Raw genomic sequence first — 16,593 nt, forward strand, 5'->3', positions numbered from 1 at the left:
GGTTGCTGGATGCCCTCACCAAATGCCAGGGTTTCATGTGTCCCATTTTCTCCAGGACCAGAAGGCACAGGCTATGGATGTGCCCTAAAAACTTTTCCTAAAATTTTGGAATTGGTTGTCTGTGATGTTCAAAAGCTATCCACATTGTATCTGAACAAAGTGATACCATCAAGCTGATTGCAGGGACTTGGCAATTTGGCCAACTCATTCCAAAACAGAGAGCACAACTGGCTTGCGCTGGTGAAATTCCACATGAAGTCACGACATTTCTGCAGTCCTCCTGGGTGCTGCCGGGGCTCCAGCTGCAGTCAATGATTGATACAAAGTGTGGGGCTGGGGGCAGAGTACTTAGGAATGTAGGTCCTTGTGAAATTCAGAGTTTTGAACCTTCTGTGTGAGGGCCATAAAGGCTGTCTGAGCATCCAGAATGCCTTACTGAGTTAACGTGAGCCTGGGTTCATGTTTCCTCTGCAAAGCTGAGGCAGCTTCCTAGTCAGATTTGCCCTATTTCACCTGCTTTGTGCTGAAATCAAATATATTTCTGAAGCACCAGCTCTTATGCTTCCTACAACTTTTCTATTAAAACCAGAACATTTTGGTGATGTTTACCTAAGGCTTTTTTCCTTGCACATCATTCATTTTGCATCACAGTGGTTTGTTCTAGATATGTTGTCCTGGTGAAGGATGTCACTACCAGCAAATTCTTCATGTTTGTACACTCATACACACGTATGTTCACATGTTCGTTATCATCTGACATGTATCTGTGTGTTCTTTTTGAAAAAAGACTAGCAGAGAACTGGACATTGCTGATGATATTCTTGCTTTACCTCTCTTTTTCAAGTTTTCTGAACGAGTTCAAGGTTTTATTGCCTACCAGTACTGCGCAAATAAAAAGTTCATCCACCCACATGACAATTATTTGGTTGCTAGGACTATTTTTAGCAGCACAGTTTGGTAATTGGTTCCAAATACAATAGTTTAGAAAGAGTTGGTATGGCCCAGCTAACAGTGAAACGAGAGTACAGGGAGCGGATGAGGTCACATACACCATTAGATGCAAGGGGACAGAGCTGCACAGACCTCCTGCATCCCTCATTGTCTCAGGTGGGTGGAAGGAGAAAGCGTGTGGAATGGTGGGGCTGTGGTCCCTCCCATGGTACCCACACAGTGGGCAGGCAGTTGGTCAGGCAAGTCAGGAGGTGAGTGCTGCAATCACCACCATAGACCCAGCAGAGTAACCCAGTGAGGCAGAGCCATGAGTAAACACACTGGCCCTCACTCAGGGTAGATTATTATCTCATGGTCTAGTCTGTGAATAGAATTACTCGTACAGACAAATTGTATTGTTCTTTTTATGTGACATCTTTCCTTATGGAGATATCTTACTGTGTAGAAGACAGTTGGAAGGAAAAAGTTGACTCAAACACAGTAATCTCCAAAAACCCACAGAGAGCAAATCATCTTTAAACAGAGCTGTATATTCCATTTCCTAAGTACTCTGAGGAACATGATTTTTTATAATTTGAGTTTCTAACGGCTAAAAGCAGAATTAGTCTAAGTCTCCTCATCTGTGGTGGACCAGCCCAATACTTTCTAGAGAGCGAGTTCAACCCCTCTCTCCTATACCTGCTGCTCTGCTGGTGGGAATTCAAAGCCAGCAGTTCTGTGCAAATGTAAGAAATTCAGAAAGTGCAGCTGGCTGGAACCAGGAGGTGAAATAGTGCAGCTGAGTTTCATTCCCAGATGGATTGGAATGCAAAAGGAAAACAAACAGTTCCAAAGGAGCAAAATAAATGAAAATACCTGTTTTACCTAGATTTAAGAATGTAGATGACAGCCAAATCTTTCGAAAGAGCATACTAGCACAAAGTAACCAATTTTTATCTTGTTGCTGTTCCTTTAAACCAGTATGAACTTTGTTGGGAAAAGGTCTAAAGCCATTGAGCAATCTCTGGTTTGGGCAATCATGTTGCTATGGTTCATCGGTTAAGCACAGCAGTAATTCAGAAAATGAAGCCATGCTGCCTCTGTCATACCATTTAAAATTTACTTCAGTTTTGCAGGTATTTGAAGATTGTTGAAGATTGCAAAATGAACCACATTACCCTGCAATATTCTGCCGATGTTGGAATCTGCCCTGAACCTAATGGGTTTCTTCAGCTCTGCAGAGTTGGAAGTTTCCTCCCCCCTCGCAATATATTCCAGTCAATGACACTATTGAAATTCCAACAGTAATTTATATACAATAACTGGCTGCCCTCAGATGAGATGCAAAACAATTTCTGTGCACCAGGCTGCATTTTTCTCATGAAATGTAGCACTCTATTGGCAGTCACTTCCCCTCCCAAGCCAGCATAATTTGTAAGCACTACTGACAGTTTGCATAGAAGGCATTAAAAAAAAAAACCCCAAACAAACAAACAACAACAAAACAGATTATGATAAACAAGCCCAGAAAAATATCCTTAGATGGGACTGTCCACAAGTGATATTACTTACAAAAATAGCCCCCGTGGCTTGGAAAAGGCTGTAAATATAGCTGCCATCCTGGAAAGACAGTCATGCACAGACTTCTCTTCATACGTGCTCTCAGTCCTGTTGAAGACACTGGGACTAGTCCCATGATTAAAGACAACCATGTGCCTTAAGCATTTGGAGGACTGACATTTCCCCTGCACACCATCAGAAAGCTTTCCCTGCCAAGCAGAGCGCCTCTGCAATGGGTGTCTCCCAGCTTTGCAACAGGATTTCAAGAATTTTGAAGTCTTATTTTAGGACTGCAGGCTTCTTCCTTGTCAATGATCTAGCTATCTGCATGTATATATAGGAAAGCTTACTTTCTTATTGTTCTTACTATGTATTAATATTTCCTGGTTATGTCTAGTGTGTGTATCATGCTGAAGGGTCAGAGCCAACCTCCCACATTCAAACACTGCTGTATTAGAGTGGGATTTTTCTAATTGATAATTGTCTTTATTACAGACCACAGAGACGTATCTAAAATCATAATGTTCCGACTCTGCTGGATCTCATCCTCACTAACAAGGAGGGTCTGGTCGAAGCAGTAAAGGTTGAGGGCTGCCTGGGTTACAGTGACCACGAGATGGTGGAGTTCAGCATCTTGTGTGGCAGGAACAGAATAGCAAGTAGAATTGCAACCCTGGACTTTAGCAGGGCTAACTTTGGCCTTTTCAAGCAATTGCTGGGGGAAATCCCATGGGCAAGACTGCTTGAAGGAAAAGGGGCCCAAGAGAGCTGGATTGCATTCAGAGATTGCTTCTTCCGCGCTCAGGATCAGAGCATCCCCACACGTAGGAAGTCAAGGAAGGGAGCCAGGAGGCCTGCGTGGTTGAATAGGAATCTATTGGGTATGCTCAAGCAGAAGAGGAGAGTTTACAGGTCATGGAAGCAGGGGCTGGCCACTTGGGAGGAATATAAGGCTGCTGTTAGAGGATGTAGGAAGGCAGCTAGGATAGCCAAGGCCTCCTTAGAATTACAGCTGGCGAGAGGGGTCAAGGACAGCAAAAAGAACTTTTTCAAATACATAGCGGATAAAACTAATACCAGAGGCAATGTAGGCCCACTGATGAATGGGGTGGGTGCCCTGGTGGCGGAAGATACAGAGAAGGCAGAATTACTGAATGCCTTCTTTGTCTCTGTCTACTCTGCCGGAGGCTGTCCTGGGGAGCCCTGTACCCCTGAGACCCCAGATGAAGCCAGGTCAATGGAGGAGCTTGCTTTAGTTGATGAGGACTGGGTTAAGGAGCAATTAAATAGACTGGACATCCATAAATCCATGGGTCCAGATGGGATGCATCCGCGGGTGCTGAGGGAGCTGGCTGAGGTCATTGCTGGACCGCTCTCCATCATCTTTGCCAAGTCTTGGGAAACGGGAGAGGTGCCCGAGGATTGGAGGAAAGCAAATGTCACTCCAATCTTCAAAAAGGGCAAGAAGGAGGACCCGGGTAACTATAGACCGGTCAGCCTCACCTCTGTCCCTGGGAAAGTAATGGAACAACTTATCCTTGGTGCTATCTCAAGGCGTATCAAGGATAAGAAGGTTATTAGGGGCAGTCAGCATGGCTTTACCAAGGGTAAGTCATGCTTGACCAACCTCATAGCCTTTTATGAGAATGTAACAAGGTGGATGGATGATGGCAGAGTGGTGGATGTGGTCTACCTTGACTTCAGTAAAGCCTTTGACACAGTCTCCCACAGCATCCTAGTTGCTAAGTTGCGGAGGTGTGGTCTAGACAATAGAGTAGTGAGGTGGGTTACAAACTGGCTTAAGGAGAGAAGCCAGAGAGTGGTAGTCAATGGTGCGGAGTCTAGTTGGAGACCAGTATCTAGTGGAGTACCTCAGGGGTCAGTACTGGGGCCAGTATTATTCAATATATTCATTAACGACTTAGACGAGGGAATAGAGTGTACTATCAGGAAGTTTGCTGATGACACTAAGCTGGGAGGAGTGGCTGACACGCCAGAAGGCTGTGCTGCCATCCAGCGAGACCTAGACAGGCTGGAGAGTTGGGCGGGGAATAACCTAATGAAATTTAACAAGGAAAAGTGTAGAGTCCTGCATCTGGGCAGGAACAACCCCAGGTTCCAGTATCGGTTGGGAAATTACATATTAGAGAGCAGTGTAGGGGAAAGGGACCTGGGGGTCCTGGTGAACAACAGGATGACCATGAGCCAGCACTGTGCCCTTGTGGCCAGGAAGGCCAATGGCATCCTGGGATGTATTAGAAGGGGGGTGGTTAGCAGATCAAGAGAGGTCCTCCTTCCCCTCTACTCTGCCCTGGTGAGACCCCATCTGGAATATTGTGTCCAGTTCTGGGCCTCTCAGTTCAAGAAGGACAAGGAACTGCTGGAGAGGGTCCAGCGTAGGGCAACCAAGATGATTAAGGGAGTGGAGCACCTCCCTTATGAGGAAAGGCTGAGGGAGCTGGGTCTCTTTAGTTTGGAGAAGAGGAGACTGAGGGGTGACCTTATTAATGTTTATAAATATATAAAAGGTGAGTGCCATGAGAATGGAGCCAGGCTCTTCTCGTTGGCAAACAATGATAGGACAAGGGGCAATGGGATCAAGCTGGAACACAAAAGGTTCCACTTAAATTTGAGAAGAAACTTCTTCTCAGTAAGGGTGACAGAGCACTGGAACAGGCTGCCCAGGGGGGTTGTGGAGTCTCCTTCTCTGGAGACATTCAAGACCCACCTGGACATGTTCCTGTGCAACCTCACTTAGGCGTTCCTGCTCCAGCAGGGGGATTGGACTAGATGATCTTTTGAGGTCCCTTCCAATCCAGAACATACTGTGATACTGTGATACTGTGACTCTCATGAAAAGCAGGCTCAGATCCAGGCAGCTCCATAATGAGGTCAAACATGAATTTTGCATCCAAAAATCCTTTGTAGCTTGGGTCTGCATTTTTGATCCAGATGTGAATTCCCTGGCTGCTCCCCTCTGGCACCTCATAGCCCCCTTGACATCATAAAATACATGAAAAATAGGTAACCTCTCCTCAAAGAAAAAAAAGGGCAAACCAGAAACTAAAAGCGAAGCCCGAACAGGCATTGACTGCTCTGCTACTTTATGTGTGTGGGGTTTAGTTCAGTGTGGAAGGAATAATAAAAAAATATGATCACCGCAAAACTCACACTTAAATTGAGTTTGGGGCGCCCAGCAGGCAGATGGGCACCCCCAAGCCGCCTCCCTCAGCCCTTTTTACCTCAAGGGGCGGAGGCAGCGCCATTCCCTCACCACCTCAGCCACCTCGCTCCCCAAACCCCAGCGCGGGGGGTGCTCTGTGAGCGGAAAGAGTGCTACAAGCTGCCGGTGAACCTCGGCAAGAGCACCTCGGGGAGAGCGGAGCGCAGCCCGCTCCGACGGGGCCGCCTCCCCTCCGCCCCCCGGTTCCCCGGAGCTGCCACAGTCCTGAGCGGCGCTTCTCGCCCTGGAAGCCCCTCCCCCCGCTGGTATGCGCCGGGCGGGGCGGGGGAGGGGGGGAGTGCAGTGACGCGGGCGCCGCGGGTCACGTGACGCGAATGGAATGCCAACAATGTAGCGAATGTCCCGACTGCGCCCCGCACTCGGTGCCCGGGACGGCCAAGGGGGAGGATGGAGACCGGCCCGCGCCGTCGGGGTCGCCGTCGAGTCGTTCCGTGACGGCCCCCGGTAGGCGAGCGACGGCGCTGGGCGCCCCGAGGAGGTGAGCGAAGGGGGTTTGGGGGGTGCGGCACCGCGGTTTCCCCTCAGCGGCGAGTGTAAGCGCACCCCCCGCCAGCTGCTGCGGCCTGAGGGGAAGGGGGCGCGAAGGCGAGTCGGTCCTTGAGGCGGGAGTGGGCGTCCCGAGTGTATGTCCCCCTCCCGGGGGCAGCCTGGGCGCTCTGCCCGCACCCTCCGACATTTTCCGGACACCCGTGTGACAGCCCAGCCCTGGCGGGGTGTGGGGGGGTCCTGCCTGCTTGAGGCCTCTGCCCCGGGCTGGACATCCCGGCTTCCCCGCCGCCGCGGGGACCGGCTCCGCGGGGTGCCCCAGCAGGCCGGGGCTGCTGGTCAACGGCCCAAGTTTATTTCGGGAGCTTTCTGCCTGCGAAAGGGGTGGGTTCGGGGCTGTGGGAGAAGGGGGTACTCCCGCCTAGCACGGGGGCTGGAGGCGACGAGCCTGGGCCAGACCCCGCCCGGGTGTCTCTGTGGGGCCGGGGAGTCGAGCGGGGGCACTCAGAGCCCGCGAGGTCCCGTCTGGCTGCGGGGGGGCCCTGCTGTTCCCAGTCAGCTGAAGGTCACTGCCAAAATTCAGCACTTCACCACCCTCTCTGCTGCCTTGCGAGTGGTGTGCATGTTGAAATACCCCCTTCTCTGGCGAAAGCACTCGCGCAAATGACGCAAAAAAGAAAAGAAAAAAGAAAAAGATTATTTGGAGTGTCCAGGCTCTGTGGTCAATTACTGCTGGTGTGCTGGGGATGGGGAAGGTGAGCTGTTCCCACAGCGCTGGATTGGGCCAGTGCTTAAGGTTGGCAGTGGGACGTGGGCAGAGTTACTTTTGAACAGTCCTATTAGCAGGAGGAAGGAGAGGAGGAATGACTTTTGGGAAAATACTTCAGTTCTTTTCGATTTCACTGTGTGCCCACTTACAAAGGGGAGCACAGTTTCTATAATAATGAAATTCCTGAAACAGCACCCAGCCCCTTTACAATCTTAGGCTTCAGTACAAAGTGCTTCCATGAATTTGTGATCCAAAAAAGCCAAAGCAATACCTGTAAATTAAGAGAGGGAAGGCAGTTGTAGCAGTTTCTTAAAACTTTGCTCCTTCTTTCTGCAGTGATCGCTAGTTCAGCTCACTACAGTGCCTGCACAGCTACAGCGGAGGAAGTAGCTCGCCGGCTTGGGGTTTAGGACTTAGCTTATGAAACACAATTGAACTTTAATTTCTTGCCTCTGCCCCGTCTCCGCAGAAACAGTAGCACATGCAACCTGTTGATTAATAAAGAGACAGGAGAGTGAATAGCTAGTGCTGCTGGGGTGACAGACATCAGCATATAATTTCAAAGTTGTTGGCTGATTGCTGCCAGAGCAGATATTGGTATTTCTCAAATGAAGAATGATGTTATTCAAAAATTGTTCTAACTTGATGCAATTAAAGTAATGCTATGCTTATTTGAAATAGTGTTTCTTCAGGATAATGGACAAGCTTCTATTTGGTGCAGAATGCATAACATTTTTGAAAAAAAACTTAAGTTTGTTTAGTTAGAATGGCTTGAAGCTCAAAAATAATTCTGAAAAATAATTTCTTGAGATAGCAGGAAGGCTATTGATACATTAATGCTGTAGGCAAGGTGCAGATTAGGAGGATTTGGAGTTATCCAAATCCAGAGGTACATTCAGAAATCCTCAGACAGAATTAGACACACTAGATATCTTTTAAAGCATACAGCCCTTTTATTTTTTGTTAAAAATGCAAATCATAGGAAGATTTTAAAAAGCAGGCAGCTTGTCTTTCTTTGTAAATCACCTGTAATATTTAATTTTTTGATTTATTTGCTTATCTTACATATTTAGTTAAAAAATCCTTCTGCAAAATATTGAACACGTTTGCAGTTAGCTCCAGTATGTACTGCTGTTGTTGTTCTCATTTGTACTGTCTAAACGATCAACGTTTCTTTCTGGTTTAGCCGTATTGTAAATGTAAGCTGAGGAAGTTGCCAGCTGGCTTGACTTAGCATTATTAGACTCAAGCTAAGGCTAAAGGTCACAAAAGTTCTTTATGTGAAGCATGTGTGTAAGTGGGCAAGCAGTCCTTTGCTGCAAAAAGGTGGGGGGGTTGGAAGCTTTTCCAGCATGTCCCAGGCCTCAGGATTGGCACAGGGTCTAAAAAGGAAGAAAAACTCAGATTCCTAAACCCAGCCATATGGTGCCTGCGGCTGTCAGGAAAAGACAGATAGTTATAGACCCAATTAATTGCTCTGTATTTTTTGAGCACTAGCTACTTATGATGTAATCCTAAAAGGGCTGCAATACTATGGTTTTTTGTTTATTTGCTTGTTTTTTTTTTTTTAACAAGGCTGTGTATTATCTTTTGCTATATTCTGTGTAAGTAGACAAAATCATGTTATTGGGATCCTTCTGTCGCTTTTGTCTTTGAGAACAATGAAAACTTTTTCTGTTATCACCTAGTAGCTGATCTGTTTATGGAAATATAAAAATCTAGATGAACAGATTTAGCACTTCCCTGAAAACAAGTGACAAACCCTGTCCAATGTGCATGTGGGCATTTATGTCACTGTTGGTCCTGTGTGAGTTAGGGCGGCAAGACATCCTTAAAAAGTACTGAGTGGAGGAGCTCAAGACCTCAAATACATTATAGGGTTTTTTTCAGTGAACCGGGCACTTAAATCTTAGCAAAAGAGGTTGATATGGGTGCCCTTCATTGTGTGTTCTCAAGCAGTTTGATGCTACAGCTTTCAGTGTAGAGCTAGTCTGCCACCTTTCAGCAAAGATGTGGATCTGGACTGATGTTACACTGTACAGAAATTTCCCATTAGGGCAGTATGTGGCGTGCGTTGTAAGAACATAATATGTAGATCGTATCTTGAGTGATTAATCTGTGCCTCTGCATTTCATAGGATCACACAGAATCACAGAATGTCAGGGATTGGAAGGGACCTCAAAAGATCATCCAGTCCAATCCCCCTGCTGGAGCAGGAACACTTAGATGAGGTTACACAGGAAAGTGTCCAGGCAGGTTTTGAATGTCTCCAGAGAAGGAGACTCCACAACCTCCCTGGGCAGCCTGTTCCAGTGTTCTCTTACCCTTACTGAGAAGAAGTTTCTTTTCGAATTTAAGTGGAACCTCTTGTGTTTCAGTTTGAACCCATTACCCCTTGTCCTACCGATGGTTGTCAGACTGGTGAACCATCATAAAAGAGTCTGTGGTCTGACTTCACTGTTGCATTTCAGGCCTTGGTTGTAGAGGAAATCTTGTACTAATGAGAAGTTGGTGATGGGGTTCAGAGGTGAATGTGCCCAGATTCTCTTGGCCTTCACACCAGTAAGCTGTTCTCTTTGCAGTGAGAAGTGATGGTAAATATATGGAAGTAGTTGTATCGTATATTGTTGGGAAATAATATAGCTGTCACAGGAAGAGCTGTTGCAGTGAGTTAGGATTTAGTATAAGCATATGAAAGTAAATAATACTTTTTGGATGAACTGTTTCCAAAGATATGTGTATTATGATCAGAAGTGAAACTCCTTTAAAAAAAAAAAAAAAAGGTTAAATTCTGAACAACCTAAAGGAACATGCAGTGTGTTACTATCTTCTGTATTTGTGATTTGAAAACAACTGAACAAAATTCTAACTTTGCAAGTGCAGGTATCAGCAGCAGAAGCAAAGTTGTGTAAGCAGCATCAACAGAGAGATGACATTTCTGGTTAAGCTATCTTTCTAATCCTCTTTCGAATGCACCATTATTTAACGTTTCTATGATGGTGATGCCACAAAGACTTAGTTCAAGTAGGATTTTTGTTGTAACTTCGTGCTGCACAGCGATTGCAAGTTGCACTGTAGCTCAGCTGTGCTATGTTGTTTTCTGCTGCATGTCAGAAGGGGTGCATAAAGCTGTCTCAAAGTCTTCTTTCTGCTGTGTTGGGATGCTAACTGAGCTGGTTTTGCCTCTTCTGCTGTTACTGAGTAGCTCCATCTACCCCTCTTTTCCCTTTCTTCCCTATAAGGCACAGTTAATGAAATATCATACATGCATCCCTCCCTTCCCCCTCTGTTTTTGGGTTGTGGTTTTGTGTGTGTTTGTTTGTTTTTTCCCCTCATCCTTCCAGTTCTGGGGATAATTCTTACCTTTAGGCTTTGCTAAGATATTCATGTGGAAAGGCAAAAAATCTTGTCTTGCTGTTATTCACTTTGTTATTGGAATACTAGCAGTTGCTATGGTTAGAGTCATCAATATTTCCATTATAAATCTTCTTCATAAACTTCTGAAACTGAGCTGAGCTAGTGTAAAACAAAATCTTTCATGAGCATACTCTTGCCTAATTATGAAATAGGATAGGCTTGTCCAGGATTTGGTTATGCAATTGAGCAGGAAACTTGCCACAGTAAGGTCCTGTAAAATTCTTAAAAATTGTAGGTTTTAAGAGCTTTATATATTTTGAAAATGAAACTTTAAAGAAAAATTAGTTATTACGTTGAGAAAGCCTTTTGGAATCCTATTTTTGAAAACAGATAAAGTGAAAATCATTAAAGGGAATCCAGCTGTGACAGCTTAATAGGTTAAACTGATTCACTCTCACGATTAATTGTCATGCCATCCCTTCAGAGGCATTTATAATATCAACTTAATTGCATGTACTTTTTATTTTCTTTTGTTTCAGACACTGTCAGTCTGCAAAATGATGATTCCAAGGATTTTCATTTTCTGTAGGAAACATGAAGATCGTGAGCTGAAGTAAAACGCTGGCAGAAATTTATTGAGAGTTTTGCCTTTTCTTTTTCTCTTCAAAGGATTATGTTTACAAGAAATTGATACCGTCAAGCAACACTCTTTTTGAAATAAAGTAATTAAAAAAAACCCCTAAGAATAAAGCTGTATTTATGCTCAGAGAAAACTGGATTAACAATGAGGCCAAAGACTTTTCCTGCTACAACGTATTCTGGAAACAGCAGACAAAGGTTACAAGAGATTCGAGAAGGTTTAAAGCAACCATCCAAATCTTCAGGTCAGGGACTACCAATTGGACCAGGCAGTGAAACTTCTCTGGACCATAAGATTTTAATAGGGAAGGATGCTGCAAGGCAGCAGCAGATGAGACAAACGCCCAAGTTTGGACCGTATCAGAAAGCTCTGCGAGAAATTAGGTATTCTTTGCTGCCTTTTGCTAACGAGTCGAGCACTACAGCAACTGTTGAAGTAAATAGGCAGATGCTCCAGGAGCTGGTGAATGCAGGCTGCGATCAGGTACGTATGAGTTTGGAGGGGGGATTGTCACTACCTTCAAAATTAGTTTATCCTCAGGACTGAGGAAAGGATTTTGATGGAAGTTATCAAGCTTGCCCATTGACAAAATGCACCAAATCTTCTGACAGTTGTGTTGCTGTACGACTAGCAGAATAGGTGGACTTGCTGTGGAGAGATGTGTCTAGTATGGGGTTAATTCATGTTAAAGATTATCATGGTGACCTCTAGGACTCTCTTATGATTTCTCCAGTTGATGTATAAGGCTGTAGCTTGTCTTTCCCCTTGCCCCACCCCCACTTTATTTCCTCTCTGTATTGGAACAAGCCTTAGCTATGAGTTGAATTTTATGTAGCACATCTAAACTTGGTTCACTATCAGAAGCAACTAGAAGAAATTACTGAGACTGTATATGCTCTTTGAAAAAGCTCACTTGCTGTTTGCCAGAAGCAAGTGGAACTGTCTGGATATTCAGCAAGCAGCAGTGGTTGGGTGTGCACCTTTTCTTCCTCACCACCTCTGTTCTTTCAAGAGGTGGTAGCCCTGCCTCAGATAAAGTACTTGGCACAGAGATGCTTTTGTCATTCCAGGATTGATGCTAGAATGTATTCTTAATTCAAAGACCATTCACCTGGTGCAGAACATGGTCTTTGTGTTGAGCTGCATTCATCTTGCATGTGATTCCAGTGCTGGTGTTGACTTTCACCTCTGTCCAGGAATAGTTCAAAATTTTGCTTTTTAGAGATGAAGTCCTCTTTTGGGTTCAGATTCTGATTGTTAAAGAAGCAACTTTTTTCCCATGTGACTGAATAGCAGTTGTTGACAAAGTGAAACATTTCCATTTATAGATCTTGATATAAATTAGAGAGATTTAAAACCAAAATGTTTTCAGAGGCATTTCCTTGATTTCAAAACTTAACCTCCCTTCACTCATGGCAGAGTGTGAGTCTCTTGGCTCTCCTAGGCTGTATTCTGAATCTGTAATGAAACTAACACCAGGCATTACTATAAACAGTGTGCATTTCTCTGGAGCTATATAGACATTAATTAGTGCTGTTTCTATTCCAAAGAGTTTATGCTGTGTGAGATAATCGGAGAGTAGATTGCAGATCCAATGGGGAATGATACAGAACAACTGAACACTTCCTTGTCCAGTGAACCAAGATGCTGTGCTGAATTATTTTACTGGAGAAGCCAGGGATTTTTCCTTGATACTAAGCATCTCATGAAAACAGTTTTTTTAGAACTCCACATTCTAAATTTCCCTAGCAATTTAGGATGAGAATGCTCCCTGTGCATATGAGCCAAGGTTAAATGAGCACAGCTGGATTCTGGATTGGAAGCATGCATTTGGTAGGTTACATGGACAAATCGTTCACACACAGAACAGGCTTGTTGGACTGAAAACTTGGAAAGTACTTTGAGCATGCTACAGCATAGAAATGTTAAGCCAATGTATAAAACAGAAACACCTGAGCACCTGTTAAAATGTCTTGGTATTAAAGGCAGTAAAATGCTTTATATATGTGAAGTTTTTAATATCTTTAGCTGTTTTGACTTCAATGTTCATGCAATGGTATTGCTTCTTGTGGAAAGGTGAGAATGAGCCAAGTTGTGGAGTTTTCTGAGCCCAGATGTGGAGATTTCTGCTACCTCCTTAAATTTGGCTGCACAATTTTGGTTGATGTTTGGATGTTGGGAGGGGTGGGGTGTGTGTGTGTGTGTGTGTGTGTGTGTTGTTTTGGTTTGGTTTTCCCCCTCCTCACTGGCCATGATCCTTCCGTCCTCACATTTAGCTTTTCTCCCTAGCTGTGACTTGTTGCCTTGACATGGCATGAGGCTGTCCCTAAGTACAAGCAGGATCACACTTGGCTAGAATCCAGACTGGGTTCCGAAACTGGAGTCTTATGGCTAAAAATGCTGGGTTTCCTGGCATTTGTGGGTCCAAGCCATAGGAAGGCTGACTGTCCTGGAGGATTGTGAATGAATAAAGCTTCTTGAGATGGTGTGAAAGGTATCTGGCCCCAGGGGTGGCATGGTGTAGTGTGACAGACTTGATTACTACCTCTAGATTTTTCTTTTCCTCATAGTGCCTGAGCTGCTATGAATCAGACCATAATATGTAGTAAATTGACCATCGCAGGCTACCCTGTCCCTGCTTGTCAATCAAAGCCTTTAAATGCCTACTGCAGGCATGCCTTCTGGAGTCAGGTAACAGATCAGTAGGACAAGGGGTAATGGTTTTAAACCAAAGGAGGGTAGATTCAGGCTAGATATAAGGAAGAATTTTTTTAAATTGAAGGTGATAAAACACTGGCCCAGGTTGCCCAGAGAGGTGGTAGATGCCCCATCCCTGGAAACATTCAAGACCAGGATGGATGGGGCTCTGAGCTACCTAATCTGGTTGAAGATATCCCTGCTCATTGCCCGATGGTTGGACTAGATGACTTTTAAAGATCCCTTCCAACCCAAACTGTTCTATGATTTAAAAGAAAAATGAAGTCTGCTTCAGTTTCTTTAGAAATGGTTTTCTTTACCTCTGGACCGACTGCTAGTGTGAAGTTGGTAAACGGACATGGAATCCTCTCGCACCCCCCAAATGCCAGGAGCAAGTATTTAGAGGTTAAGGATTTCAGTCCATGAATACCTAATAGTCTACTTGACCTTTACAGCAATCCTGCAGAGTACAAGATCTTACACCTCCTCATTGTGCTTTGTGGTGCACTAATCAGCTGTTTCATGGCTGCAAGCATCCTGAAGTTGGCAATTTGTCATGAGAAGCTCTAATCATGTGTGTTATAGGAAGTTGTGAAGAATTCATAGATTATTCAGTTTGATTTTATGTGAACTCCACTTTCAAGTTGGATTTGGGCTCATGATTTTTGGCATTCTAGATGGAGCACTGGAAGAATCAGGATTCTTCTTCAGTTGGCTTATTGGGCCACGAAAAGGATTTTTGGAAGGTTGAAGGGGAGCAGTGCCAATTAAGAAGGAAGGAGTATGAATTTTATGGGCTGGGGAAAGGATACTTCTATTTATTACTTTTATTAGCTCTGCTCATCTAACATTTGTAGCAGGTTAGATTTTAACAACCACCATTTTACATACTACAAGGTAGTAATATAAATGTAGGGTTTATAGCTCTCTGTTCTGCCTTGAGTGACTTTAGGTTTTAAGATAAAATTGAAATTGGTTTAATTAAATAAAAAGGAAACATCATGACATTTTATTACTTTTTTTCTAGCTCTGTGAAAGAGCCACACAGGCAGGAAGTTGGTTATAAGCTGGTTGGTAAATTTAGCAAGTATAGAAAATGCAGTGTAATTCATGAAGTAAATACAAAATTCTTGTGTCTTTCAGTTAGTCATCATAGGTGTTACATGTGAAAACAGACTATTATTATCATTATTTTAAAATTGATTGGGAAGTTGTCAGTGCTCTTTTAAATGGCCAGTGTTTTTTCACAGAGATTTCTTTTCAGCCATTGTGTAACTTAAGACTTTGTAGTGAAATCTGGCCCCTAGAACTTAATGGAGACTTTGCAAATGACCTGAAAGAAGCCAGGAATACTTTTTTTTTTTTTTTAAAGAGATACAAAAGAGAATTTCACACATAATTAGTCATACTTCTTCTTAAACAAGTGGAGTAACTTGTCTGTGTTTGCTTAAGTCATCTTTTCAACAGTAATTATTTAGCAAATTTCAATCAAAAATAATTAGTGCAGCATAAATTGTTTTGAAACTTGTGGAACATGACTGCGAAAGCCTGGACCTTTTTTGTTCTAAAAGCTTGAATCCAAAAGCAGCGCTAATACTACTGTTATTTAGTAAATAAAACTCCTTGGGCTTGGAAGTGTAACTTGCAGTCACTGCAGAGGGACAAGACTGCAGAGTGTCTGTCCTGTAGGCTGGTAGACTGCTAGAATCACCTGGGGCAACTGGATGGGGTTTGGGGTGTGGTGGTAACTGCAGCTGCTGCTGTGGATTGAATTTTTCTAATGAATAGATGCAATTGAGCATATGATCAGGGACATTCCAGCAACCTGAATGGGCTGTACTGTACTTACTGTACTTCCTTAGAGCATAAACAGCCACTGACATTGTAATTTAGAGTGGGCTGCAGCCGTTCTAGATGAACTGTGGAACATTACACTCTTGTAACTTTTTTTTTTTTCCCCCTCAAGCCAAACTTCTTTTCTTTGAGTAATGGTGCATTTTCTGGGTGAAGATTTCTAGACATGGTTTGTTTGGACAACTATTTTTAAGAAAAAAAATGTTTTAAGATTTTTTTACAGGATATCTACTTCCAGTAACATGCATCATGTACTATACACTGTACAACTATGTGAATATATGAAGCGGAAAAGTTCTTATGCTTTGTTTTTTCCAGAGGCTTTTATAAATACCTCCAATAAAACATGTACACCTCACCCGTGCCAATATGAGAACATTCCAAAGGGGAAGATCTTTGGACACTAATTATAGTGTCTTTCAAGGAACTGGAATGGTGTTTGTGGATACTGTAATGTGTCTAAGAATATCAGGCTGACCATCTTGTCGTCTGTGTTACACTGACTTCATGGAATTAACTTTGTAGTTAAGTGGGGTGGTCTTTGTTTTCATCCCTTCTTCTTGCAATCCAAGATTCTTTTGGTCTCTTCATTGTGGATTGCAGCCTTTTTATTCAACCCATTTGGCAAAGATTACGCTTGATTTGGGGAGAATTTGAGAATGAGGAATACAGTACTTATATCAATTTAAACAAATATTTGCACTTGTCTTAAGTGAGGGAAATTCTGCTGTGCCAAATAGATCTTAGGCAGAAAGTACTTTACATGTTGAATTAATATTCTCTTTTTTCTTTTCTATATAGGGTTTTAGGTCATGCTTGTTCACATATAATCCATGTGTCATCTAGCAGTGCATTACTGAGCAGTGTGACTTACTGCTCCAGTGATAGGATGAAGAGAAGAAGCAGATAAAATGCAAAGTTTTGGTTTGGTAACGGGCATTGCACGGCTGGAGTTTTGCTTATAGTAAAGTATCTGTTGTGATGTATTTGTTAAGAGGACAAATCTAAAGAGACAGCTTGCCTTCAAAGTGAAGGACAGCAAATTTGTAATAGCCC

The 16,593-nt window shown here is 43.6% G+C and overlaps 1 protein-coding gene across 2 annotated transcripts in view; it reads left to right on the top strand.

The window, feature by feature from the left end:
* Positions 1 to 6,046: 6,046 nt before the first annotated feature.
* LATS2 (large tumor suppressor kinase 2) overlaps positions 6,047 to 16,593 on the top strand; it is a 47,738-nt gene continuing 37,191 nt past the window's right edge. Inside the window, exons 1-2 of one of the 2 annotated variants that reach the window (XM_080360238.1) lie at positions 6,047 to 6,212; positions 10,886 to 11,469. In XM_080360238.1, the coding sequence (XP_080216364.1) occupies positions 11,131 to 11,469 (339 nt within the window). In that variant the 5' untranslated portion in view covers positions 6,047 to 6,212; positions 10,886 to 11,130. The remainder of the gene's footprint in view (positions 6,213 to 10,885; positions 11,470 to 16,593) is intronic. The other variant, XM_080360239.1, reaches the window with a different exon arrangement.

Source organism: Nesoenas mayeri (assembly GCF_963082525.1).
Source record: "Nesoenas mayeri genome assembly, chromosome: 1".
In the NCBI taxonomy this organism is placed as follows: domain Eukaryota; kingdom Metazoa; phylum Chordata; class Aves; order Columbiformes; family Columbidae; genus Nesoenas; species Nesoenas mayeri.